Below are 23715 nucleotides of genomic sequence, written 5' to 3'. Positions count from 1 at the left end.
GCTAGCTTCTGTTCAAGCTGTCCATTTCATTTGCACTTGTATGTATGCTGCAATGTACTGTAGTCGGCCAAGTGTAGGGCACATTAGTGAGAAATAATAGGGAGGGCGGACGCTGCCGCAGTGGGGATCTGGACAGTCCTAGATACAGGGTGTGCGAGACGGGACCCCCAGGACGTATGTGCTCCACACGCCCCGAACGCATGATAGATACGGTACACCACTGAACTGAAATCCTGCACTGGTAGATTTTTCCCCCAGTACTTCTCTAAAGGACCTTTAAACCAGAGAATTGAACGGTTTACATGTAAAGGTGACATCCATTATCCACCTAACATTTCTTTACAGCTTTGTTAAAAGGAAAGTTAGATATAACATCCACACATTGCAGACAGACAGTATTGTGTTCTGAAAATCAGGTTTGCCAAGATGTCAGTCCCTCTCAGCACGCCGAGTTACACAAAGCTCCTCCCTATCTAACATGGACACCCGCTGCTGTGGAGAAAACAAAAGAGCATGACAGACAGATGAGAGAGCACTTAGAGAAGTACCTTGAGTGGAGAAAAAGGGGAGATAGGAAACAGAGGGAAAAGAAGCGAAAACGAGACAGGTGGGACAGAGAGAGACCGAGAGATGGGAGGAGGGGGCAGAGAAATGGGGTTAGGATAGGGAAAGAGGGGCAGAGACAGAGGGTTGGGTGTGGAAAAGGCTCTGGGAGAGATGGAAGAAGAGGGGGAGAGAGAGACGGGAAAAGATTAGCCACAGAGAGAGGGGAAGGGCGAGAGAGAGAGAGAGAGACAAGGAAGGAGGGTCTGGGAGAGACAGACGGAATAAGAGAGAGAGACAGAGGGAAGAGGTGCATAGAGACGGGAAGAGGGCATATAATCAGTTATACTGAAAAAGTTTGTGTTATTGAAGAAAGTCCTGGCGCCAGTATATATATATATATATATATATATATATAATGAATACAGCCAAGTTAATGGTCATCTTTCATTTGTCAGAAAAACAAAACAAAAAAATCATATATATGACTGGAAACTTGAAATGACTTTCCTTATATTAGGGAAGATATCAATTCATTTATCACTCTCAGGACTGTGTAACTTCCACATGCAGAAACCATGCAGTCACTTCCCCAATTCTAAAAATATGTCTAAAACGTTTCAAATTCACATTGGCTGATAATAGAAATCAATGAAAACGTTACCAGGTATTTTCTTCACTAAGTCATGTACAGTAACCAAAATGAATGGAGGTTCCGGAACCTATTCCACGACTTTCTGTGCGGCAAATATCTGGGATGTGTATTCTCTAATGCCTGTCATCCAATCACTCCCCCCACTCCCCTAATATAAGGAAAGTCATTTCAAGTTTCCAGTCATATATATGATTTTTTTGTTTTGTTTTTCTGACAAATGAAAGATGACCATTAACTTGGCTGTATTCATTATATATATATATATATATATATATATATATATATATATATACTGGCGCTAGGACTTTCTTCAATAACACAAACTTTTTCAGTATAACTGATTATATGCCCTCTTCCCGTCTCTATGCACCTCTTCCCTCTGTCTCTCTCTCTTATTCCGTCTGTCTCTCAGCGCCCAGCGGGTGTGGTTCATCAAATCGACAGTATCTAGGTCGACAATGTTTAGGTCGACCACTATAGGTCGACAGTCACTAGGTCGACATGGATGGAAGGTCGACAGGGTTTCTAGGTCGACATGTGCTAGGTCGACAGGTCTAAAGGTCGACATGAGGTTTTTTGGGGGGTTTTTGTGTCGTTTTCTTCGTAGAGTGACCGGGATCCCAAATTAGTGCACCGCGTTCGCTCGCCATGCTTTGGGCATGGTGCCTTCGCTCCGCTACCGCTTCGCTCGGCACAGATTACCGTTCCAATCGTAGTCCACGTGGATCGTTAAGTATGAAAAAATGCAAAAAAAGAAAAAAAATGAAAAACTCATGTCGACCTTTAGACCTGTCGACCTAGCACATGTCGACCTAGAAACCCTGTCGACCTTCCATCCATGTCGACCTAGTGACTGTCGACCTATAGTGGTCGACCTAAACATTGTCGACCTCGATACTGTCGATTTGATGAACCACACCTGCTGGGTGCGCGGGGGGGGGGGACGCCGTTTCGTGGGCGCGGTCGGACCGAACGCGGGGGGGGGCAGGCCGCAGCAGCTGCGTGACATCACACACAGCCGCTGCGGGACGGGGAGTGACGAGTAGCTCCCAGCCAGCACGCTAAAGCTGCGCTGGTCGGGAGCTACTCTTGAAGTGCAAAGGCATCGCCGCTGTGCGATGCCTTTGCACTTCTGCGGGGAAGGGGGCCAGTACTGACATGCGGGGCGGACTAGCCCTGTGCTGGGCGTCCCCCGCATGTCAGTGTGAATGATCGTAGCTGTGCTAAATTTAGCACAGCTACGATCATCTCGGAATGACTCCCTATATGCAATAGCTTTATTTGTAGTGTTGAGAAAAGCCACAGTAATTTCCCTAATTATTAAACCCTTTACAAACACCATATTTACACATAAACCATTTTGGGGATCGGTATGAAATACCTCCAATCAAAATCCCGACGTTCAAAATCCCGACACCAATTGACCGATGGTCAAAATCCCGACAAGGACAAAATCCCGACATGGACAAAATACCGACATTTAAAATACCGACAAGGTCAAAATACCGACATGTAAAATGCCGACAGGTTAAAATACCGACACACATTTTCTTGTTGTTTTTTGTGTGTATGTCGACATAAGTCAACATGGACACCATATAAAGTGTACCGCGTCCCCTCGCATGGCTCGCTGCGCTCGCCATGCTTCGGGCACGGTGCCTCGCTACACTCGGCACACTATTATATTCCCCCTCCAGGTCCACTGGGATGGAAAAGTATGAATCAATTAAAAAAATCATGAAAAACTCATGTCGGTATTTTGACCTGTCGGCATTTCACATGTCGGTATTTTGATCTTGTCGGTATTTTAAATGTCGGTATTTGTCGGTATTTTAAATGTCGGTATTTTGTCCATGTCAGGATTTTGACCTTGTCGGGATTTTGACTATCGGTCAATTGGTGTCGGGATTTTGAACGTCGGGATTTTGATTGGAGGTAAACTGACTGCATCCCCCATTTTGTAATTTGCACGTCACAGTACTCATCAGGATTAGTAGCAGGAAAATAAGAATTTACTTACCGATAATTCTATTTCTCGTAGTCCGTAGTGGATGCTGGGGACTCCGTCAGGACCATGGGGAATAGCGGCTCCGCAGGAGACAGGGCACAAAAGTAAAAGCTTTAGGATCAGGTGGTGTGCACTGGCTCCTCCCCCTATGACCCTCCTCCAAGCCTCAGTTAGGATACTGTGCCCGGACGAGCGTACACAATAAGGAAGGATTTTGAATCCCGGGTAAGACTCATACCAGCCACACCAATCACACTGTACAACCTGTGATCTGAACCCAGTTAACAGCATGATAACAGCGGAGCCTCTGAAAAGATGGCTCACAACAATAATAACCCGATTTTTGTAACAATAACTATGTACAAGTATTGCAGACAATCCGCACTTGGGATGGGCGCCCAGCATCCACTACGGACTACGAGAAATAGAATTATCGGTAAGTAAATTCTTATTTTCTCTGACGTCCTAAGTGGATGCTGGGGACTCCGTCAGGACCATGGGGATTATACCAAAGCTCCCAAACGGGCGGGAGAGTGCGGATGACTCTGCAGCACCGAGTGAGAGGACTCCAGGTCCTCCTCAGCCAGGGTGTGCCCCTGACCAAGTAGCAGCTCGGCAAAGTTGTAAAGCCGAGACCCCTCGGGCAGCCGCCCAAGATGAGCCCACCTTCCTTGTGGAATGGGCATTTACATATTTTGGCTGTGGCAGGCCTGCCACAGAATGTGCAAGCTGAATTGTACTACACATCCAACTAGCAATCGTCTGCTTAGAAGCAAGAGCACCCCGTTTGTTGGGTGCATACAGGATAACAGCAAGTCAGTTTTCCCGACTCCAGCCGTCCTGGAAACATATATTTTCAGGGCCCTGACAACATCTAGCAACTTGGAGTCCTCCAAGTCCCTAGTATCCGCAGGTACCACAATAAGCTGGTTCAGGTGAAACGCTGACACCACCTTAGGGAGAAACTGGGGACGAGTCCGCAGCTCTGCCCTGTCCGAATGGACAATCAGATATGGGCTTTTGTGAGACAAAGCCGCCAATTCTGACACTCGCCTGGCCGAGGCCAGGGCCAACAGCATGGTCACTTTCCATGTGAGATATTTCAAATCCACAGATTTGAGCGGTTTAAACCAATGTGATTTGAGGAATCCCAGAACTACGTTGAGATCCCACAGTGCCACTGGAGGCACAAAAGGGGGTTGTATATGCAGTACTCCCTTGACAAACTTCTGGACTTCACGAACTGAAGCCAATTCTTTCTGGAAGAAAATCGACAGGGCCGAAATTTGAACCTTAATGGACCCCAATTTGAGGCACATAGACACTCCTGTTTGCAGGAAATGTAGGAATCGACCGAGTTGAAATTCCTCCGTGGGGGCCTTCCTGGCCTCACACCATGCAACATATTTTCGCCAAATGCGGTGATAATGTTGTGTGGTCACCTCCTTCCTGGCTCTGACCAGGGTAGGGATGACCTCTTCCGGAATGCCTTTTTCCCTTAGGATCCGGCGTTCAACCGCCATGCCGTCAAACGCAGCCGCGGTAAGTCTTGGAACAGACATGATCCTTGCTGAAGCAAGTCCCTTCTTAGTATCTCTTGAAGTTCCGGGTACCAAGTCCTTCTTGGCCAATCCGGAGCCACGAGTATAGTTCTTGCTCCTCTCCTTCTTATAATTCTCAGTACCATTGGGTACGAGAGGCAGAGGAGGGAACACATACACCGACTGGTACACCCACGGTGTTACCAGAGCGTCCCAGCTATTGCCTGAGGGTCTCTTGACCTGGCGCAATACCTGTCCAGTTTTTTGTTCAGACGGGACGCCATCATGTCCACCTTTGGTCTTTCCCAACGGTTCACAATCATGTGGAAGACTTCCAGATGAAGTCTCCACTCTCCCGGGTGGAGTTCGTGCCTGCTGAGGAAGTCTGCTTCCCAGTTGTCCACTCCCGGAATGAACACCGCTAACAGTGTTATCACATGATTTTTCGCCCAGCGAAGAATCCTTGCTGCCATTGCCCTCCTGCTTCTTGTGCCGCCCTGTCTGTTTACGTGGGCGACTGCCGTGATGTTGTCCGACTGGATCAGCACCGGTTGACTTTGAAGCAGAGGTCTTCCTAGGCTCAGAGCATTGTAAATTGCCCTTAGCTCCAGTATATTTATGTGGAGAGAAGTCTCCAGACTTGACCACACTCCTTGGAAATTTCTTCCCTGTGTGACTGCTCCCCAGCCTCTCAGGCTGGCATCCGTGGTCACCAGGACCCAGTCCTGAATGCCGAATCTGCTGCCCTCTAGTAGATGAGCACTCTGCAGCCACCACAGAAGAGACACCCTTGTCCTTGGAGACAGGATTATCCGCTGATGCATCTGAAGATGCGATCCGGACCATTCGTCCAGCAGATCCCACTGAAAAATTCTTTCGCGAAATCTGCCGAATGGAATCGCTTCGTAAGAAGCCACCATTTTTCCCAGGACTCTTGTGCATTGATGCACTGACACTTGGCCTGGTTCTAGGAGGTTCCTAACTAGCTCGGATAACTCCCAGGCTTTCTCCTCCGGGAGAAACACCTTTTTCTGGACTGTGTCCAGAATCATCCCTAGTAACAGCAGACGTGTCGTCGGAATCAGCTGCGATTTTGGAATATTTAGAATCCACCCGTGCTGTCGTAGAACTACTTGAGATAGTGCTACTCCGACCTCCAACTGTTCTCTGGACCTTGCCCTTATCAGGAGATCGTCCAAGAAAGGGATAATTAAGACGCCTTTTCTTTGAAGAAGAATCATCATTTCGGCCATTACCTTGGTAAAGACCCGGGGTGCCGTGGACAATCCAAACGGCAGCGTCTGAAACTGATAGTGACAGTTCTGTACCACGAACCTGAGGTACCCTTGGTGAGAAGGGCAATTTTGGACATGGAGGTAAGCATCCTTGATGTCCAGGGACACCATATAGTCCTGGTTCGCTATCACTGCTCTGAGTGACTCCATCTTGATTTGAACCTTTGTATGTAAGTGTTCAAAGATTTCAGATTTAGAATAGATCTCACCGAGCCGTCTGGCTTCAGTACCACAAATAGTGTGGAATAATACCCCTTTCCTTGTTGTAGGAGGGGTACTTTGATTATCACCTGCTGGGAATACAGCTTGTGAATTGTTTCCAATAATGCCTCCCTGTCGGAGGGAGACGTTGGTAAAGCAGATTTCAGGAACCTGCAAGGGGGAGACGTCTCGAATTTCCAATCTGTGCCCCTGGGATACTACTTGTAGGATCCAGGGGTCCACTTGCGAGTGAGCCCACTGCGCGCTGAAACTCTTGAGACGACCCCCCCCCACCGCACCTGAGTCCGCTTGTACGGCCCCAGCGTCATGCTGAGGACTTGGCAGAAGCGGTGGAGGGCTTCTGTTCCTGGGAAGGGGCTGCCTGCTGCAGTCTTCTTCCGTTCCTCTACCCCTGGGCAGATATGACTGGCCTTTTGCCCGCTTGCCCTTATGGGGACGAAAGGACTGAGGCTGAAAAGACGGTGTCTTTTTCTGCTGAGATGTGACTTGGGGTAAAAAAGTGGATTTTCCAGCTGTTGCCGTGGCCACCAGGTCCGATGGACCGACCCCAAATAACTCCTCCCCTTTATACGGCAATACTTCCATGTGCCGTTTGGAATCTGCATCACCTGACCACTGTCGTGTCCATAAACATCTTCTGGCAGACATGGACATCGCACTTACTCTTGATGCCAGAGTGCAAATATCCCTCTGTGCATCTCGTATATATAGAAATGCATCCTTTAAATGCTCTATAGTCAATAAAATACTGTCCCTGTCAAGGGTATCAATATTTTCAGTCAGGGAATCCGACCAAGCCACCCCAGCGCTGCACATCCAGGCTGAGGCGATCGCTGGTCGCAGTATAACACCAGTATGTGTGTATATACTTTTTAGGATATTTTCCAGCCTCCTATTAGCTGGCTCCTTGAGGGCGGCCGTATCTGGAGACGGTAACGCCACTTGTTTTGATAAGCGTGTGAGCGTCTTTAATTTTCTATCGGGGAAAACCCACGCATCATCACACACTTCATTTAATTTATCTGATTCAGGAAAAACTACAGGCAGTTTTTTCACACCCCACATAATACCCTTTTTTGTGGTACTTGTAGTATCAGAAATATGTAACACCTCCTTCATTGCCCTTAACATGTGTGGCCCTAATGGAAAATACGTTTGTTTCTTCACCGTCGACACTGGAGTCAGTGTCCGTGTCTGTGTCCGTGTCGACCGACTGAGGTAATGGGCGTTTTAAAGCCCCTGACGGTGTTTGAGACGCCTGGACAGGTACTAATTGGTTTGCCGGCCGTCTCATGTCGTCAACCGACCTTGCAGCTTGTTGACATTATCACGTAATTCCCTAAATAAGCCATCCATTCCGGTGTCGACTCTCTAGAGAGTGACATCACCATTACAGGCAATTGCTCCGCCTCCTCACCAACATCGTCCTCATACATGTCGACACACACGTACCGACACACAGCACACACACAGGGAATGCTCTGATAGAGGACAGGACCCCACTAGCCCTTTGGGGAGACAGAGGGAGAGTTTGCCAGCACACACCAAAACGCTATAATTTTACAGGGACAACCTTATATAAGTGTTTTCCCTTATAGCATCTTAATATGTAATAATATCGCCACAAAAATGCCCCCCCTCTCTGTTTTAACCCTGTTTCTGTAGTGCAGTGCAGGGGAGAGCCTGGGAGCCTTCCCACCAGCAGTTCTGTGAGGGAAAATGGCGCTGTGTGCTGAGGAGAATAGGCCCCGCCCCCTTTTCGGCGGGCTTCTTCTCCCGTTTTTCTGACAACCTGGCAGGGGTTAAATACATCCATATAGCCCCAGGGGCTATATGTGATGTATTTTTAGCCAGCATAGGTACTTTCATTGCTGCCCAGGGCGCCCCCCCAAGCGCCCTGCACCCTCAGTGACCGTTGGTGTGAAGTGTGCTGAGAGCAATGGCGCACAGCTGCAGTGCTGTGCGCTACCTTAAGAAGACTGGGAAGTCTTCAGCCGCCGATTTCTGGACCTCTTCTCTCTTCAGCATCTGCAAGGGGGTCGGCGGCGCGGCTCCGGTGACCCATCCAGGCTGTACCTGTGATCGTCCCTCTGGAGCTAGTGTCCAGTAGCCTAAGAAGCCAATCCATCCTGCACGCAGGTGAGTTCACTTCTTCTCCCCTAAGTCCCTCGATGCAGTGAGCCTGTTGCCAGCAGGACTCACTGAAAATAAAAAACCTAAGAAAACTTTTACTCTAAGCAGCTCTTTAGGAGAGCCACCTAGATTGCACCCTTCTCGGCCGGGCACAAAAACCTAACTGAGGCTTGGAGGAGGGTCATAGGGGGAGGAGCCAGTGCACACCACCTGATCCTAAAGCTTTTACTTTTGTGCCCTGTCTCCTGCGGAGCCGCTATTCCCCATGGTCCTGACGGAGTCCCCAGCATCCACTTAGGACGTCAGAGAAATATATGATACTGCACATCCCGCCTAGTGGCTATTGAACATCTGCAGTCCTGCTGAGGTACACTGGAGGTAATTCAGACCTGCGAGCTGCTGTGCGTTTTTCGCACAGTGGGAGATCAGGCACAAACTGGGCATGCGTATGTACCGCAATGCGCAGGTGCATCGCGCGGGTAATGCGGATCGCCACTCAGCGATGGGTTTGTGCGACGGATCCGTTCGCACGGGCGATTGCAAGGAGATTGACAGGAAGAGGGCGTTTGTGGGTGGCAACTGACCGTTTTCAGGAAGGGGTTGGAAAAACGCAGGCGTGTCCATGCGTTTGCAGGGAGGGTGTCTGACGTCAATTTCCGGGACCGGACAGGCTGAAGTGATCGCAGCGGCTGACTGGGTTACTCATAGACTGCACAAAATCAGTTTGTACAGCTCTGCTACACATGCGTTCGCACACTTGCACGGCTAAAATACTCTCCCTCTTTAGGCGACGACTATCTGATCGCAGCAGTGCAAAAATCGCCTGCGATCAGGTCTGAATATACCCCTGTATCTCTTACTGTGTTGCTGATGGTAATGGATTTATTACATACTCATAGTGATGTGCCTATTGTAAATAGTAATAGCAAATACTCGGAAGTCTGCGTTACATGGCTTACATGCTATAGTGGTCGTCCAACATGGATGAGCAATATGACTGGAGAATTCTTTTAAACTGGTCCTTGTTGATGATCCCAGATCCCTTAGTGTCCTGTGACTGGACGGCTTTGGAGAAGTCCTTCCAGTGGCTGCTGATCTTGTCACACAGAATGGCTTCTACCTACAAGGGAAAAGAATGACTATTAGTAAAAAGAAGATCTGGAAAAGGGGGCTGAGCCTTATACACGGGTATCAGTACTAAACGGTCATGATAATAGCCCAATCAGCATCATTGGTAAAATAATGTATGAATGCTGTCATTATCTGTCCAAAGGTCTGAATTTACTTTGGCTGAAAACCATAGTGAGCCAATCACTGTGTGTATCAGCTCCTGTATTTTAATGAATAGGACAGACAGATGTCAGGGACTGCATTCTTCCACCTACTGATAGACAGACAGACAGACAGACAGACAGACAGACAGACATATTAAAAGATTATTAGATAGATAGATAGATAGATAGATAGATAGATAGATAGATAGATAGATAGATAGATAGATAGATAGATAGATAGATAGAGAGACTGATTGGATATACTGTAATATCCTGGTGCTCAGCATGCCGACGGACAGAATCCTGACGGATTTTGGTATTGTAACCGGTGCACACTAGACAACGTGCCCAATACATCGGTCCGGTCAGCCGTATCGGACCACATATCACCTAGTATGTACTCAGTTTAACCCTAACCCCATTACCTACTTTCAGGATCCATCAAGATTTTGAGCGTCGGCATTCCGCTGCCAGGATTCTGACCGTCGGCACGCTGAGCGCCGGATATTTATTACATCCCATACATACACATGTGTATATGCATATGTATATTGCTGCATTCCTGTATGAAGTGAATCAGGAACATCATGTAGCGCGAGATTCCCTGGTTCCCTGTAATTCGGCCCCTACGCTGTCACACCGGAGCGGAATTTACGACGATGGCTGCAGATTTTAATGTTCTCTTTACATTTCCAAAAGCAATTCACACAGTTTGGAATGTAAAAGTTGGGACCGGCTGGCTGATTGAATTAATTCTTATTTAATAGCTTGGATCTCGTCTGGCTGCCTCGCCGATGGTAGTAAACAGAACCGCGATATTGTTAAAGAGACGCAGCTACATTGTGAAGCAATTTACATATAAACTTCCTCCTAATCTGCATGTCAGCCATTAACACTTTGTCACTCGGAACGCTGTAGCTCTGCGGCGTCCGGCAATACAGCGTTACATGTGCGCTGCTCCCGCACTTTACGTATTCAATCAACAGTCAAAAAGTTACAATTGCAGAAAACTACAGTCTTCTTTTAATTCTTAGTAATTGTACCTATAAGCAAGTTAAATAAAGGAGTATTATATGAAGCCCTGGGTTACCGCTTCAGCCAGGTACATGCTGGGGCTCATTCTGAGTCGCAGGTAAAGTGGCTGCAGTTGCGGGAAGCCACAGAAGCTAGATTTACCATCTTATGCAGGTAATGCGCCCGCAAGCAGAAACCCGTTTCCCTAGAAGTGTCCTACTGGCATATATTTTATTTGACATGTGTAAATCGGAGATATAATGGATCCTATCTTGTTGTGATACATTCACTGAGATGTAAGTACGGTACAGAAATGTCACTTATCACTGGATTCCCACATCCTAGGGAAGTATAAAGCCACGTGGAAATGGGATTTGGGAATTTCACTGGGCAATGTGAACCAGGCAGGTGCAGATTCTCCGTCAGTGTATGGCCTCCTAAGTAAGCGATTAAATGTATACGCAGCCATTTCACGACACACCCACGACCGTCCCAGCCACCGTCCACGAATGCCCAGCACATTTCCCCGTACATTTCTGACATTGTGTGTTTCATTTGCAGCTGGGCCTCTGTGTATAAGCACAGCATGTGCTCTACGAGGGTTTAGGGATTTTTGTGTACATGCTGTAACAAAAAATCGCTCAACACCATGAACATCGGCACTGCTCTGGGACACGTCCAAAATCTTCTATAAGTGTAGTGACAAGTATATACTATAGGTGTATACACACTAGCTGAAATTGTAAACAACATCGCTCATTTTTACCCTCCTGAGCGATATTGTTTACAATATTGGGACAATTTAGATGCGGCGGGATGCCCAGCACATGGCTAGTCCGCCCCGCATGTCAGGCCCCTCCCCCCCCTGCATAGGTGCAAAAGCATTGCACGGTGGCGATGCTTTTGTACCTGGCGTGTAGCTCCCTGTCAGCGCAGCTCCTGTGCTCTGGCAGGAAGCTAACCGCCGCGTCACGGGTCGCAGCGGCTGCATGTGATGTCACGCAGTCGCCGTGGCCCACCCACCCCCCAATGGTCCGGATACGCCTCCGTTGTCCAGACCGCACCCTGCCATTGGTGTTCTAAAGCCATTGGCTCGCCCCCTCCCGCCCCGCAACCGCCTCTGCCTGTCAATCAGGCGGAGGTGATCACACCAGTGAGATGCCGACAGCATCTCATTGGCGGCACATGAGCAGTGCGCCCGCCGCACGTGCGCACTGCGCATAGTAATTCAGACTGCGATCGCTGCAGCGTCTGAATTATCCCCATTGCCCAGTGTGTATGCTATGAGCGATGCCCATTGCGCGCTCCCGGGGGGAGGTAACGACCCCCGCTGTCGGCTGTACATGCAGTTCAATCTGACGATACCATCAGAAGCTGCATGTTCGGGTCGGCTGCAGCATGACATCACTGTGCGGCACTGTCTTGGCGGCCCGGGACGGGAAACACTATGCGGTATCGCTCGTGGTACGCATTGCCTGGTGTGTACTGTACCTACCTTATGTCGTACATGGGGGGTCATTCCGAGTTGATCGTTAGCTGCATTCGTTCGCTGTGCAGCGATCAGGCAAAAAAACAGCACTTCTGCGCGTGCGTATGCAGCGCAATGCGCACGCACGTTGTACTTTTACAACAAACGATGTAGTTTCACACAAGGTCTAGCGAAGCATTTCATTCGCACTGCTGGCCGCAGAGTGATTGACATGAAGTGGGCGTTTCTGGGTGTCAACTGACTGTTTTCAGGGAGTGTTCGTAAAAACGCAGGCGTGCCAGGAAAAACGCAGGCGTGGCTGGGCGAACGCAGGGCGGGTTTGTGACGTCAAAACAGGAACTGAATAGTCTGAAGTGATCGCAAGTGCTGAGTAGGTTTTGAGCTACTCAGAAACTGCACAAAAAAACTTTGTAGCCGCTCTGCGATCCTTCCGTTCGCACTTCTGCTAAGCTAAAATACACTCCCAGTGGGAGGCGGTATAGCGTTTGCACGGCTGCTATAAACTGCTAGCGAGCGATCAACTCGGAATGAGCCCCATGGTCCCACTTAAGCATCATAATATTTAGCAATTTGGAGAAACTGTGGAGCAACAGCTACATATACACCTATCTGCTCGGAAGGTCCGATAATCGCTCACTTCTTGTGTTTTCCCTTTACCGGCATGTGGCAAAACAGTTAACCCTTTCATTGAATGAATTCATAAAAGACAATTTCACTTTTGGTGATTAGTTTAGTGTTTGATAAACCCATTAGGTCCACGTACCGATGCAAGACTTCAAACTGGCAACACAAACTGAACACCCAGCACTCAGTCCAATGGTGGTCATTCCGAGTTGTTCGCTCGCTAGCTGCTTTTAGCAGCATTGCACACGCTAGGCCGCCTCCCACTGGGAGTGTATCTTAGCTTAGCAGAAGTGCGAACGAAAGATTAGCAAAACTGCTACTAAATAATTCTTTGCAGTTTCTGAGTAGCTCCAGACCTACTCACAGATTGCGATCAGTTCGGTCCGTTTAGTTCCTGGTTTGACGTCACAAACACGCCCTGCGATCGGCCAGCCACTCCCCCGTTTCTCCAGACACTCCCGCGTTTTTCCCTGACACGCCTGCGTTTTTTAGCACACTCCCGGAAACGCCAAGTTGCCACCCAGAAACACCCCTTTCCTGTCAATCACTCACCGATCAGCAGTGCGACTAAAAAGCGCCGCACGAACACCAGCAAAACTGCTAAGTTTTTAGTTAAATAACTAAGCGCATGCGCCCTGCGTACCATTTAGCAACAAATCGCAGCATAGCGAAAATCGGCAACGAGCGAACAACTCGGAATGACCACCCATGTGGTTTATTTCTCTCAGTGTAGAATATCTCCTGCATGCTGTTGTAGATAATAATCCTGTTTTGCAAAGCTTAAAAAACCCGGATGCAATGTAACAATGCCCCCTACTGGGGATTAATGTCGCAGCTGTGTTGAGTTACCCTGTGTGGAATATTTTTTATACTTTTACATAACTACCTGCAATAAAAGTATTTGTACCAATTTATTTTATACAAATAGTGGACCCATTATTGCTGGTTCCAACATTGTGTCCTGGTTACGCAGTAAGTGTTATGGGAAAAGAGGCGACACTTTGCATTTGCTGCCACTGAATTCGGTCACACTAACGTAATCGTTTTACGAATACCCTTTGTTTTTATACTTCTGCGGATTAATCGCACTACTCGTTTAAAGTAGTGTGGCGGTGTATCGCAGTGGGGGGGGGGGCGCTGATTCTGAGTCGCACACAGATGCAGGCGTGTCTTTTGCCGCAAACATGTCTCCGTCTTTGCGCTAATGCCGCAGGCGGTGCTGTGCATAGTAAAACGTCCACTTGCATCTTGCGGCAGGGCAAATCCGTCTTTAGTCGCCACCATCGGATGCGCCATGGAAATTTGCTCCAGCCCTATAATAGGTGCACTTTCTCCGTCTGAGTGTGGCGTACTGTGCGAGCAGTTGTGCGACTTTAAACACAGCCGCTGTCTGCGATATATGGTTCAGTGGCCACATCCAGGAGCATGCTGTCGTTAAAGATATCTTCAGATTATTATATTAGAATATGCAAGGAACAACGCACAGGAGCGCATAATAGTGCGATCTGGACGATTTAGTGTTCTGATTCGGCTCAAAACGACGAATCATCCAATATACAATATATCGTCTAGTGTGTGTACCTAGCTTTAATGGTGGTGCTGTATAACAACTATAAATAAATTAACGATATTATCCATTGTCTGTACATAGGTAGAACTAGGGTGGTCATTCCGAGTTGATCGCTAGCTGCAGCTGCATTTGTTCGCAGCGCAGCAATCAGGCTAAAAAACTGAAGTTCTGCGCATGTGTATGCGGCGCAATGCGCGACGGACGGGCACAACGAACGATGCAGTTTTGCACAGGCTCTAGTGATGCATTTCAGTCGCACTGGTTGCCGCAGAGTGATTGACATGAAGTGGGCGTTTCTGGGTGGCAACTGTCCGTTTTCAGGGAGTGTTCGGAAAAACGCAGGCGTGCCAGGGAAAACGCAGGCATGGCTGGGCGAACGCTGGGTGGGTGTGTGGCGTCAAATCCGGAACTGAATAGTCTGAAGTGATCGCAAGCGCTGAGTAGGTTTTGAGCTACTCTGAAACTACACAAAAATGTTTTGCAGGCGCTCTGCGATAAAAACGTTCGCACTTCTGCTAAGCTAAAATACACTCCCAGTGGGAGGCGGCATAGCGTTTGCACGGCTGCTTAATGACCCCCTATGTTGGGGTAGAGGGAGAAATGCTACAGAGGAGCTACAGCGGGTTCCGGTCACATAACTACATCTCGCTACAGCGGCTCTAACTAGGAAGAATGACTCTAGCCATGTAGCAGCAAGACGTCTCTGTGCAAGGCTTTATCTACACACACTATAACATATCTAGCACATACCATACACAATACTAATCATAGTATCTGCTTAATCATAGCACTGCGGGGAACTCACCGTATCCAAAGGCAGCACAATCGGAGTTTCCTTTGCTGGATGTCTGGGATTATTTAACCATTTGTGGCCTGTCTGATTAAAAATGAACAGTTTTAGACAAAATAGTTATGGCACAAACCAAATGAAAGAAAATATATGAATATGTATGCTGATGTCTCCTGTAGCGGATTGGCAAGCCACTACCGTATGTGCGACCTGGTACTGCTGGGGGGCAAAGGGGGTGCAGGCGGTACTACTCCAAGCCGGTAGTGGCGTACCCCCTGCATCCCCGGTTCTTCCAGCACTGCTTGTACCATTTTATTTATAAATACTGCAAACAGCACTTTTATGTTAAGTAATTGTAGTTCTTTAAGCCTAATGTACTTTCAGGTTCTGCTTGTTGTTCTACACACTGTCTGTAGCTACAAAACTGGAAGAACACATTGATAGTTTAGCCATCCTTTGGCATACCTCCCAACATGACCCTCTCCAGGAGGGACACAATGCTCTGCTTCTGGACTTTCTCCTAATTTATGATTGCCGGCACCTGTGTTGAATGGGTTAATAGATGAGAAAGGTGTTTCAGCACAGGTGATGGCAATCATAAATTAAGAGGGAAGTCCAGGAGCAGAGCATTCTGTCCCTCCTGGAGAGGGTCATGTTGGGAGGTATGCTTTGGTGACTGGTGTGCATAGACTTCTGGCCACCATCAATGGTGCACATACGACGACAAACAAAAAAACACCACTTGCCATCAGCCGCAGACCACAGGTGGTTGCAAAAGCATCAATGGTCATGGCCATCCCCACATTGCATTCAATCTGCAACAGCTGGCTTGTAAAGAGAACGGTCTGCCATTGCTTGGTGTAGTGCAGTGATTCTCAAACTCGGTCCTCAGGACCCCATACGGTGCATGTTTTGCAGGTAACCCAGCAGGTGCACAGGTGTATTAATTACTCACTGACACACTGTAAAAGGTCCACAGGTGGAGCTAATTATGTCACTTGTGATTCTGTGAGGAGACCTGCAAAACATGCCCTGTGTGGGGTCCTGAGGACCGAGTTTGAGAACCTGTAGTGTAATCATCACACTCATGAACCTGGTGATATGCACAGGGGGTGTGGTTCATTAGGACTACGTGAGTTAGGTCGACATACATTAGGTCGACATGGAAAAAGGTCGACATGGTGTGTTTTTTTTTTTACTTTTTTTGGTGTCGATTTCGTAAAGTGACTGGGAACCCCAATTAGGGCACCGGGTCCCCTCGCCATGCTTCGGGCAAGGTGCCTCGCTCAGCTCCGGCTGCGCTCGGCACAGGTTACCATTCACAATTATAGTCCATGTGGATCGTAAAGTATGAAAAAGGTAAAAAAATGAAAAAAATTGTAAAAAACTCATGTCGACCTTTTTTCATGTCGACCTAGAACATATCGACCTAATGACCATGTCGGTACCTAGTGCTCATGTCAGCCTAATGCATGTCAACCAAACGTGGTCGACCCAATGTGTGTCGACCTAATGACCGCCACCCATGCACAGGGGGGGGCGCTGCAATTCTCCTATCGCTATGTGATCTCCAGGCGCAGAACAGAACAGCCGTGGAGTATAATGATAACAGCGACCCGCTGCTGCTGGGGGGATCCGGTCTGAAGATCAACACTGTCTAGGTCGACAATGTTTAGGTCGACCACTATAGGTCGACAGGGTTGGAAGGTTGACAGGTTTCTAGGTCGACATGTGCCAGGTCGACAGGTCAAAAGGTCGACATAAGTCTTTTCTTTTTTTTTACTTTTTCATACTTAACGATCCACGAGGACTACGACTGGAACGGTAATCTGTGCCGAGCGAAGCGGTAGTGGAGCGAGGCACCTTGCCCGAACTGCGAGGGGGCGCGGTGCACTAATTGGGGTCACTCTACAAAGAAAACGACACCAAAAAAAACACAAAAACCTCATGTCGACCTTTTGACCTGTCGACCTAGAAACCCTGTTGACCTTTCAACCCTGTCGACCTAGTTACTGTCGAGCTATAGTGGTCGACCTAAACATTGTCGACCTAGACACTGTCGATCTGATGATCCACACCCACTGCTGGGCACGTACCACAGACTCCTTGTCTTCAAACAGGTCTAAGAACTGGTGATAACTGATAAATCCCGTGTGTTCTGGGTCAAGGATGATCATCAGCTCCTTGAATTGCTCGTCGGTGATTCGGAACATCATGCAGTCGACGATACGGCGCAGCTCCTTCCTGCTAACTCTGCCGTTGCGTCCCTAAGAACCGCACAGAAAAACCAGTGTTAGCAAAGCTGGATATTCACCATAACGTCCGGTCCAATTAGGTTTTACAGAGTAGAACGCTGCCACAGGAACTCACCGACCAATCTCCAGTGCCTAATTACCCTGTTACTATACCATGCACAGAGTTATACTGAGATATGTACCTGTTACCCATACACAGCGGGGGCGAGCATGCGGAGGGCTGAACCGTTATACATTTAATGGGCAGAGAAAATCTAAAATGTAAGATGACTCATTTAAAAACCAAAAACATAAAAAAAAAATAAGAATTTACTCACCGGTAATTCTATTTCTCGTAGTCCGTAGTGGATGCTGGGAACTCCGTAAGGACCATGGGGAATAGCGGGCTCCGAAGGAGGCTGGGCACTCTAGAAAGATCTTAGACTACCTGGTGTGCACTGGCTCCTCCCACTATGACCCTCCTCCAAGCCTCAGTTAGGTACTGTGCCCGGACGAGCGTACACAATAAGGAAGGATTTTGAATCCCGGGTAAGACTCATACCAGCCACACCAATCACACCGTACAACTCGTGATATGAAACACAGTTAACAGTATGAAACAATAGAGCCTCTCAACAGATGGCTCAACAATAACCCGATTTAGTTAACAATAACTATGTACAAGTAATGCAGATAAACCGCACTTGGGATGGGCGCCCAGCATCCACTACGGACTACGAGAAATAGAATTACCGGTGAGTAAATTCTTATTTTCTCTAACGTCCTAGTGGATGCTGGGAACTCCGTAAGGACCATGGGGATTATACCAAAGCTCCCAAACGGGCGGGAGAGTGCGGATGACTCTGCAGCACCGAATGAGAGAACTCCAGGTCCTCCTCAGCCAGGGTATCAAATTTGTAGAATTTTGCAAACCAAGTAGCTGCTCGGCAAAGTTGTAAAGCCGAGACCCCTCGGGCAGCCGCCCAAGATGAGCCCACCTTCCTTGTGGAATGGGCATTGACAGATTTTGGCTGTGGCAGGCCTGCCACAGTATGTGCAAGCTGAATTGTACTACAAATCCAACGAGCAACAGTCTGCTTAGAAGCAGGAGCACCCAGCTTGTTGGGTGCATATAGGATAAACAGCGAGTCAGATTTTCTGACTCCAGCCGTCCTGGAAACATATATTTTCAGGGCCCTGACAACGTCTAGCAACTTGGAGTCCTCCAAATCCTTAGTAGCCGCAGGCACCAAATAGGCTGGTTCAGGTGAAACGCTGACACCACCTTAGGGAGAAACTGGGGACGAGTCCTCAATTCTGCCCTATCCATATGGAAAATCAAATAAGGGCTTTTACAAGACAAAGCCGCCAATTCTGATACTCGCCTGGCAGAAGCCAAGGCCAATAACATAACCACCTTCCATGTGAGATATTTCAGATCCACGGTTTTTAGTGGTTCAAACCAATGTGATTTTAAGAAAACTCAACACCACGTTGAGATCCCAAGGTGCCACAGGAGGCACAAACGGGGGCTGACTATGCAGCACTCCTTTTATAAATGTCTGAACTTCAGGTACTGAAGCGAGTTCTTTTTTGAAAGAAAATCGACAGAGCCGAGATCTGTACCTTAATGGAACCCAATTTAAGGCCCATAGTCACTCCTGCTTGCAGGAAATGCAGAAATCGACCTAGTTGAAATTCCTCTGTTGGGGCCCTTTCGGCCTCACACCATGCAACATATTTTCGCCATATGCGGTGATAATGAGTTGCTGTAACCTCTTTCCTGGCTTTAGTAAGCGTAGGAATTACTTCCTCCGGAATGCCCTTTTCCTTCAGGATCCGGCGTTCAACCGCCATGCCGTCAAACGCAGCCGCGGTAAGTCTTGGAACAGACAGGGCCCCTGCTGCCGCAGGTCCTGACTGAGTGGCAGAGGCCATGGGTCCTCTGATATAAATTCTTGAAGTTCTGGGTACCAAGCTCTTCTTGGCCATCCACGAGTATTGTTCTTACTCCTCGCCTTCTTATTATTCTCAGTACCTTTGGTATGAGAGGCAGAGGGGAGAACACCTAAACCGACTGGTACACCCACGGTGTTACCAGAGCGTCCATAGCTATCGCCTGAGGGTCCCTTGACCTGGAGCAATATCTTTTATAGCTTTTTGTTAAGGCGGGACGCCATCATGTCCACCTGTGGCCTTTCCCAATGGTGTACAATCCTATTGGAAGACTTCTGGAGGAAGTCCCCATTCTCCCGGGTGGAGGTCGTGTCTGTTGAGAAGATCTGCTTCCCAGTTGTCCACTCCGGGAATGAACACTGCTGACAGTGCTAACACATGATTTTCCGCCTATCGGAGAATCCTTGTGGCTTCTGCCATCGCCATCCTGCTTTTTGTGCCGCCCTGTTGATTACATGGGCGACTGCCGTGATGTTGTCTGATTGGATCAGTACCGGCTGGTTTTGAAGCAGAGGCCTTGCTGGCCTCAGGGCATTGTAAATGGCCCTCAGATCCAGAATATTTATGTGTAGGGAAATAACCTGACTTGACCAAAGTCCCTGGAAGTTTCTTCCCTATGTGACTGCCCCCCAGCCTCAAAGGCTGGAATCCATGGTCACTAGGACCTAGTCCTGTATGCCGAACCTGCGGCCCTCTTGAAGATGGGCACTCTGCAGCCACCACAGTAGAGATACCCTGGTCCTTGAAGACAGGGTTATCAGCCTATGCATCGGAAGATGCGATCCGGACCACTTGTCCAACAGGTCCCTCTGAAAAGTTCTTGTATGGAACCTGCCTAATGGGATTGCTTCGTAAGAAGCTACCATTTTTCCCAGGACTCGCGTGCAATGATGCACCGCTACCTATTTTGGTTTCAGGAGGTCTCTGACTAGAGATGACAACTCCTTGGCTTTCTCCTCCGGGAGAAACACTATTTCTGGTTTATGTCCAGAACCATCCCCAGGAACAGTAGACGTGTCATAGGAACCAGCTGTGACTTTGGACTGTTTAGAATCCACCTATGCTGTTGTAGCACTTTCCAAAATAGTGCTACCCCGACTACCAACTGCTCCTTGGACCTCGCCCTTATAACGAGATTGTCCAAATACGGGATAATTACAACTCCCTTTTTTTTTTAAGGAGTATCATCATTTCGGCCATTACCTTGATAAAACACCCTCGGTGCCATGTACAGTCCAAACGGCAGTGTCTGGACTTGGTAATGGTAATCCTGTACCACAAATCTGAGGTACTCCTGGCGAGGATGGTAAATGGGGACATGCAGGTAAGCATCCTTGATGTCCCGGGATACCATGTAATCCCCCTCGTCCAGGCTTGCAATAACCGCCCTGAGCGATTCCATCTTGAACTTGAATTTTTTTATGTTCAAGGATTTTAATATAAAATGGGTCACACCGAACCATGCGGTTTCGGTACCCCAACCCGTGTGGAATAGTAACCCCGTCCTTGTTGAAGTAGGGGCACCTTGAGTATTACCTGCTGGGAATACCGCTTATTAATTGCCTCTAGCACAGCCTCCCTGCCTGAGGGAGTTGTCAGCAAGGCATATTTTAGGAAACGGCTGGGGGGAGACATCTCTAATTCCAGCTTGTACCCCTGAAATACTACTTGGAAGAAACAGGGATCCACCTGTGAGCGAGCCCACTAATTGCTGAAATTTTTGAGGCGGCCCCCCACCGTACCTGGCTACACCTGTGGAGCACCCGCGTCATGGTGTGTACTCACAGGAGGCGGGGGAAGAATCTTGATTCTGGGAACAGGCTGACTGGTGCAGCTTTTTCCCTCTACCCTTGTCTCTGTACAGAAAGGAAGCGCCATTTGACCCGCTTGCTTTTCTGAAGCCGAAAGGACTGTACCTTTTTCTGTGAGGAAACCTGAGGTAAAATTATTTCTTCCCAGCAGTTGCTGTGGATACGAGGTCCCAGAGACCATCCCCAAATAATTCCTCACCCTTATAAGGCTCTCTATGCGCTTTTTAAGTCAGCATCACCTGTCCAGTGACAGGTCTCTAATACCCTCCTGACAGAATGGACATTACATTTATTTTGGATGCCAGCCGGCAAAATATCCCTCTGTGCATCCCCCATATATAAGACAACGTCTTTAATATGTTTTTATGTTTGCCAACTATTATCCCTGTTTGACAGGGTCACCAACCACGCTGCAGCAGCACTATCTGCAGGTCTCAGTCTAGTACCTGAGTGTGTAAATACAGACTTCAGGATAGCCTCCTGTTTTTTATCAACAGGTACCTATTAAAGTGGCCGTATCCTAAGACGGCAGTGCCACCTTTTTTGACAAACGTGTGAGCGCCTTATCCACCCTAGGGGATATCTCCCAGCGTAACTTATCCTCCTGGCGGGAAAGGGTACGCCATCAGTAACTTTTTATAAATTACCAGTTTCTTAACGGGGGAACCCACGGTTTTCACACACTTCATTTATTCATCTGATGGGGGAACAAAACACTGCCTGTTTTTTCTCCCCAAACCTAAAACCCATTTATAGAGGTTAAAGTCAGAAATGTATAACACATTTTTTATTGCCGGGATCAAGTCACGGATTGGATTGTGTATATGTCTCCACCTTGTCGACACTGGAGTCAGACTCCGTGTCGACATCTGTGTCTGCCATCTGAGAGAGCGGGCGTTTTTGAGCCCCTGATGGCCTTTGAGACGCCTGGGCAGGCGCGGGCTGCGAAGCCGGCTGTCCCACAGCTGTTACGTCATCCACCCTTTTATGTAAGGAGTTGACACTGTCGGTTAATACCTTTTACCTCTCTATCCACTCTGGTGTCGGCCCCACAGGGGGCGCCATCACATATATCGGCCTCTGTTCCGTCACCATATAAGCCTCCTCATTCAACATGTCGACACAGCCGTACCGACACACCGCAGACACACAGGGAATGCTCTAAACGAGGACAGGACCCACAAAAGCCCTTTGGGGGGACAGAGTGAGAGTATGCCAGCACACACCAGAGCGCTATATACTGCAGGGACTAACTGAGTTATGTCCCCTATAGCTTTATATCTATATATATATATAATGTATACTGCGCCTAAATTTAGTGCCCCCTCTCTCTTTTTTTAACCCTTGTAGACTGCAGGGGAGAGCCAGGGAGCTTCCCTCCAACGGAGCTGTGAGGGAAAATGGCGCCAGTGTGCTGAGGAGATAGGCTCCGCCCCTTTTTCGCGGCCTATTCTCCCGTTTTTTATGGACTTCTGGCAGGGGTATTTACCTCATATATAGCCCCTGGGGCTATATATTGAGGTATTTTTGCCAGCCAAGGTGTTTTTATTGCTGCCTCAGAGCGCCCCCCCCCAGCGCTCTGCACCCTCAGTGACCGGAGTGTGAAGTGTGTATGAGGAGCAATGGCGCACAGCTGCAGTGCTGTGCGCTACCTTGGTGAAGACTGAGTCTTCATGCCGCCGATTTTCCGGACCATATTCTTGCTTCTGGCTCTGTAAGGGGGACGGCGGCGCGGCTCCGGGACCGAACATCAAGGCTGGGCCTGCGGTCGATCCCTCTGGAGCTAATGGTGTCCAGTAGCCTAAGAAGCCCAATCCGGCTGCAAGCAGGCGAGTTCGCTTCTTCTCCCCTTAGTCCCTCGCTGCAGTGAGCCTGTTGCCAGCAGGTCTCACTGAAAAGAACAAATTCTAAGACTATAACTTTCTAAGAGCTCAGGAGAGCCCCTAGTGTGCATCCAACCTCGGCCGGGCACGAAATCTAACTGAGGCTTGGAGGAGGGTCATAGTGGGAGGAGCCAGTGCACACCAGGTAGTCTAAGATCTTTCTAGAGTGCCCAGCCTCCTTCGGAGCCCGCTATTCCCCATGGTCCTTACGGAGTTCCCAGCATCCACTAGGACGTTAGAGAAATAAAAAAAATAATAACGATAAAATAAAAATCCACTAAAAACAGATTTTACCAACTGTGAATAAACATTCAATACCGTAGATTCAGGAATGGAGCAGAACTGAAGGTTGTACCAATGGTGAACACGTTTTATTCTATAGGCACCAGGGGGGGAATGTAACAGGGTGTGAGAATCAGAATGTGAGAGATTTTGGTCAAATCCTAAATCAGCCTGGTTTTGCCATGTAAATGATTGGCACTTTAATAAACACAGGAGAATTTTTAATTTTCGCACCATATTACATTTCCCCCCAGATGTCGTGCCGGAAAAAAGTATTGAAGAACATGGAGCCTAATTCAGACCTGATCGCTAGCAGGCGATTTTTGCAGCGCTGCGATCAGATAGTCACTGCCTACAGGGGGAGTGTATTTTAGCTGTGCAAGTGTGCGAT

The 23715-nt window shown here is 48.3% G+C and overlaps 1 protein-coding gene across 3 annotated transcripts in view; it reads right to left on the bottom strand.

The window, feature by feature from the left end:
- The window catches only part of EFCAB6 (EF-hand calcium binding domain 6), a 411320-nt gene that overhangs the window by 131037 nt on the left and 256568 nt on the right, over positions 1 to 23715 (bottom strand). For all 3 annotated transcript variants that reach the window (XM_063928921.1, XM_063928922.1, XM_063928923.1), the window contains 3 exons: positions 17255 to 17425; positions 15174 to 15245; positions 9357 to 9517 (listed from right to left, as the gene is read on the bottom strand). In XM_063928921.1, coding sequence (XP_063784991.1) covers positions 9357 to 9517; positions 15174 to 15245; positions 17255 to 17425 — 404 coding nt within the window. The remainder of the gene's footprint in view (positions 1 to 9356; positions 9518 to 15173; positions 15246 to 17254; positions 17426 to 23715) is intronic.

Source organism: Pseudophryne corroboree, chromosome 6, assembly GCF_028390025.1.
Source record: "Pseudophryne corroboree isolate aPseCor3 chromosome 6, aPseCor3.hap2, whole genome shotgun sequence".
NCBI lineage: Eukaryota > Metazoa > Chordata > Amphibia > Anura > Myobatrachidae > Pseudophryne > Pseudophryne corroboree.
The sequence above is the reverse complement of the archived record's forward strand: the minus strand, read 5'-3'. Positions and strand labels throughout refer to the sequence as shown.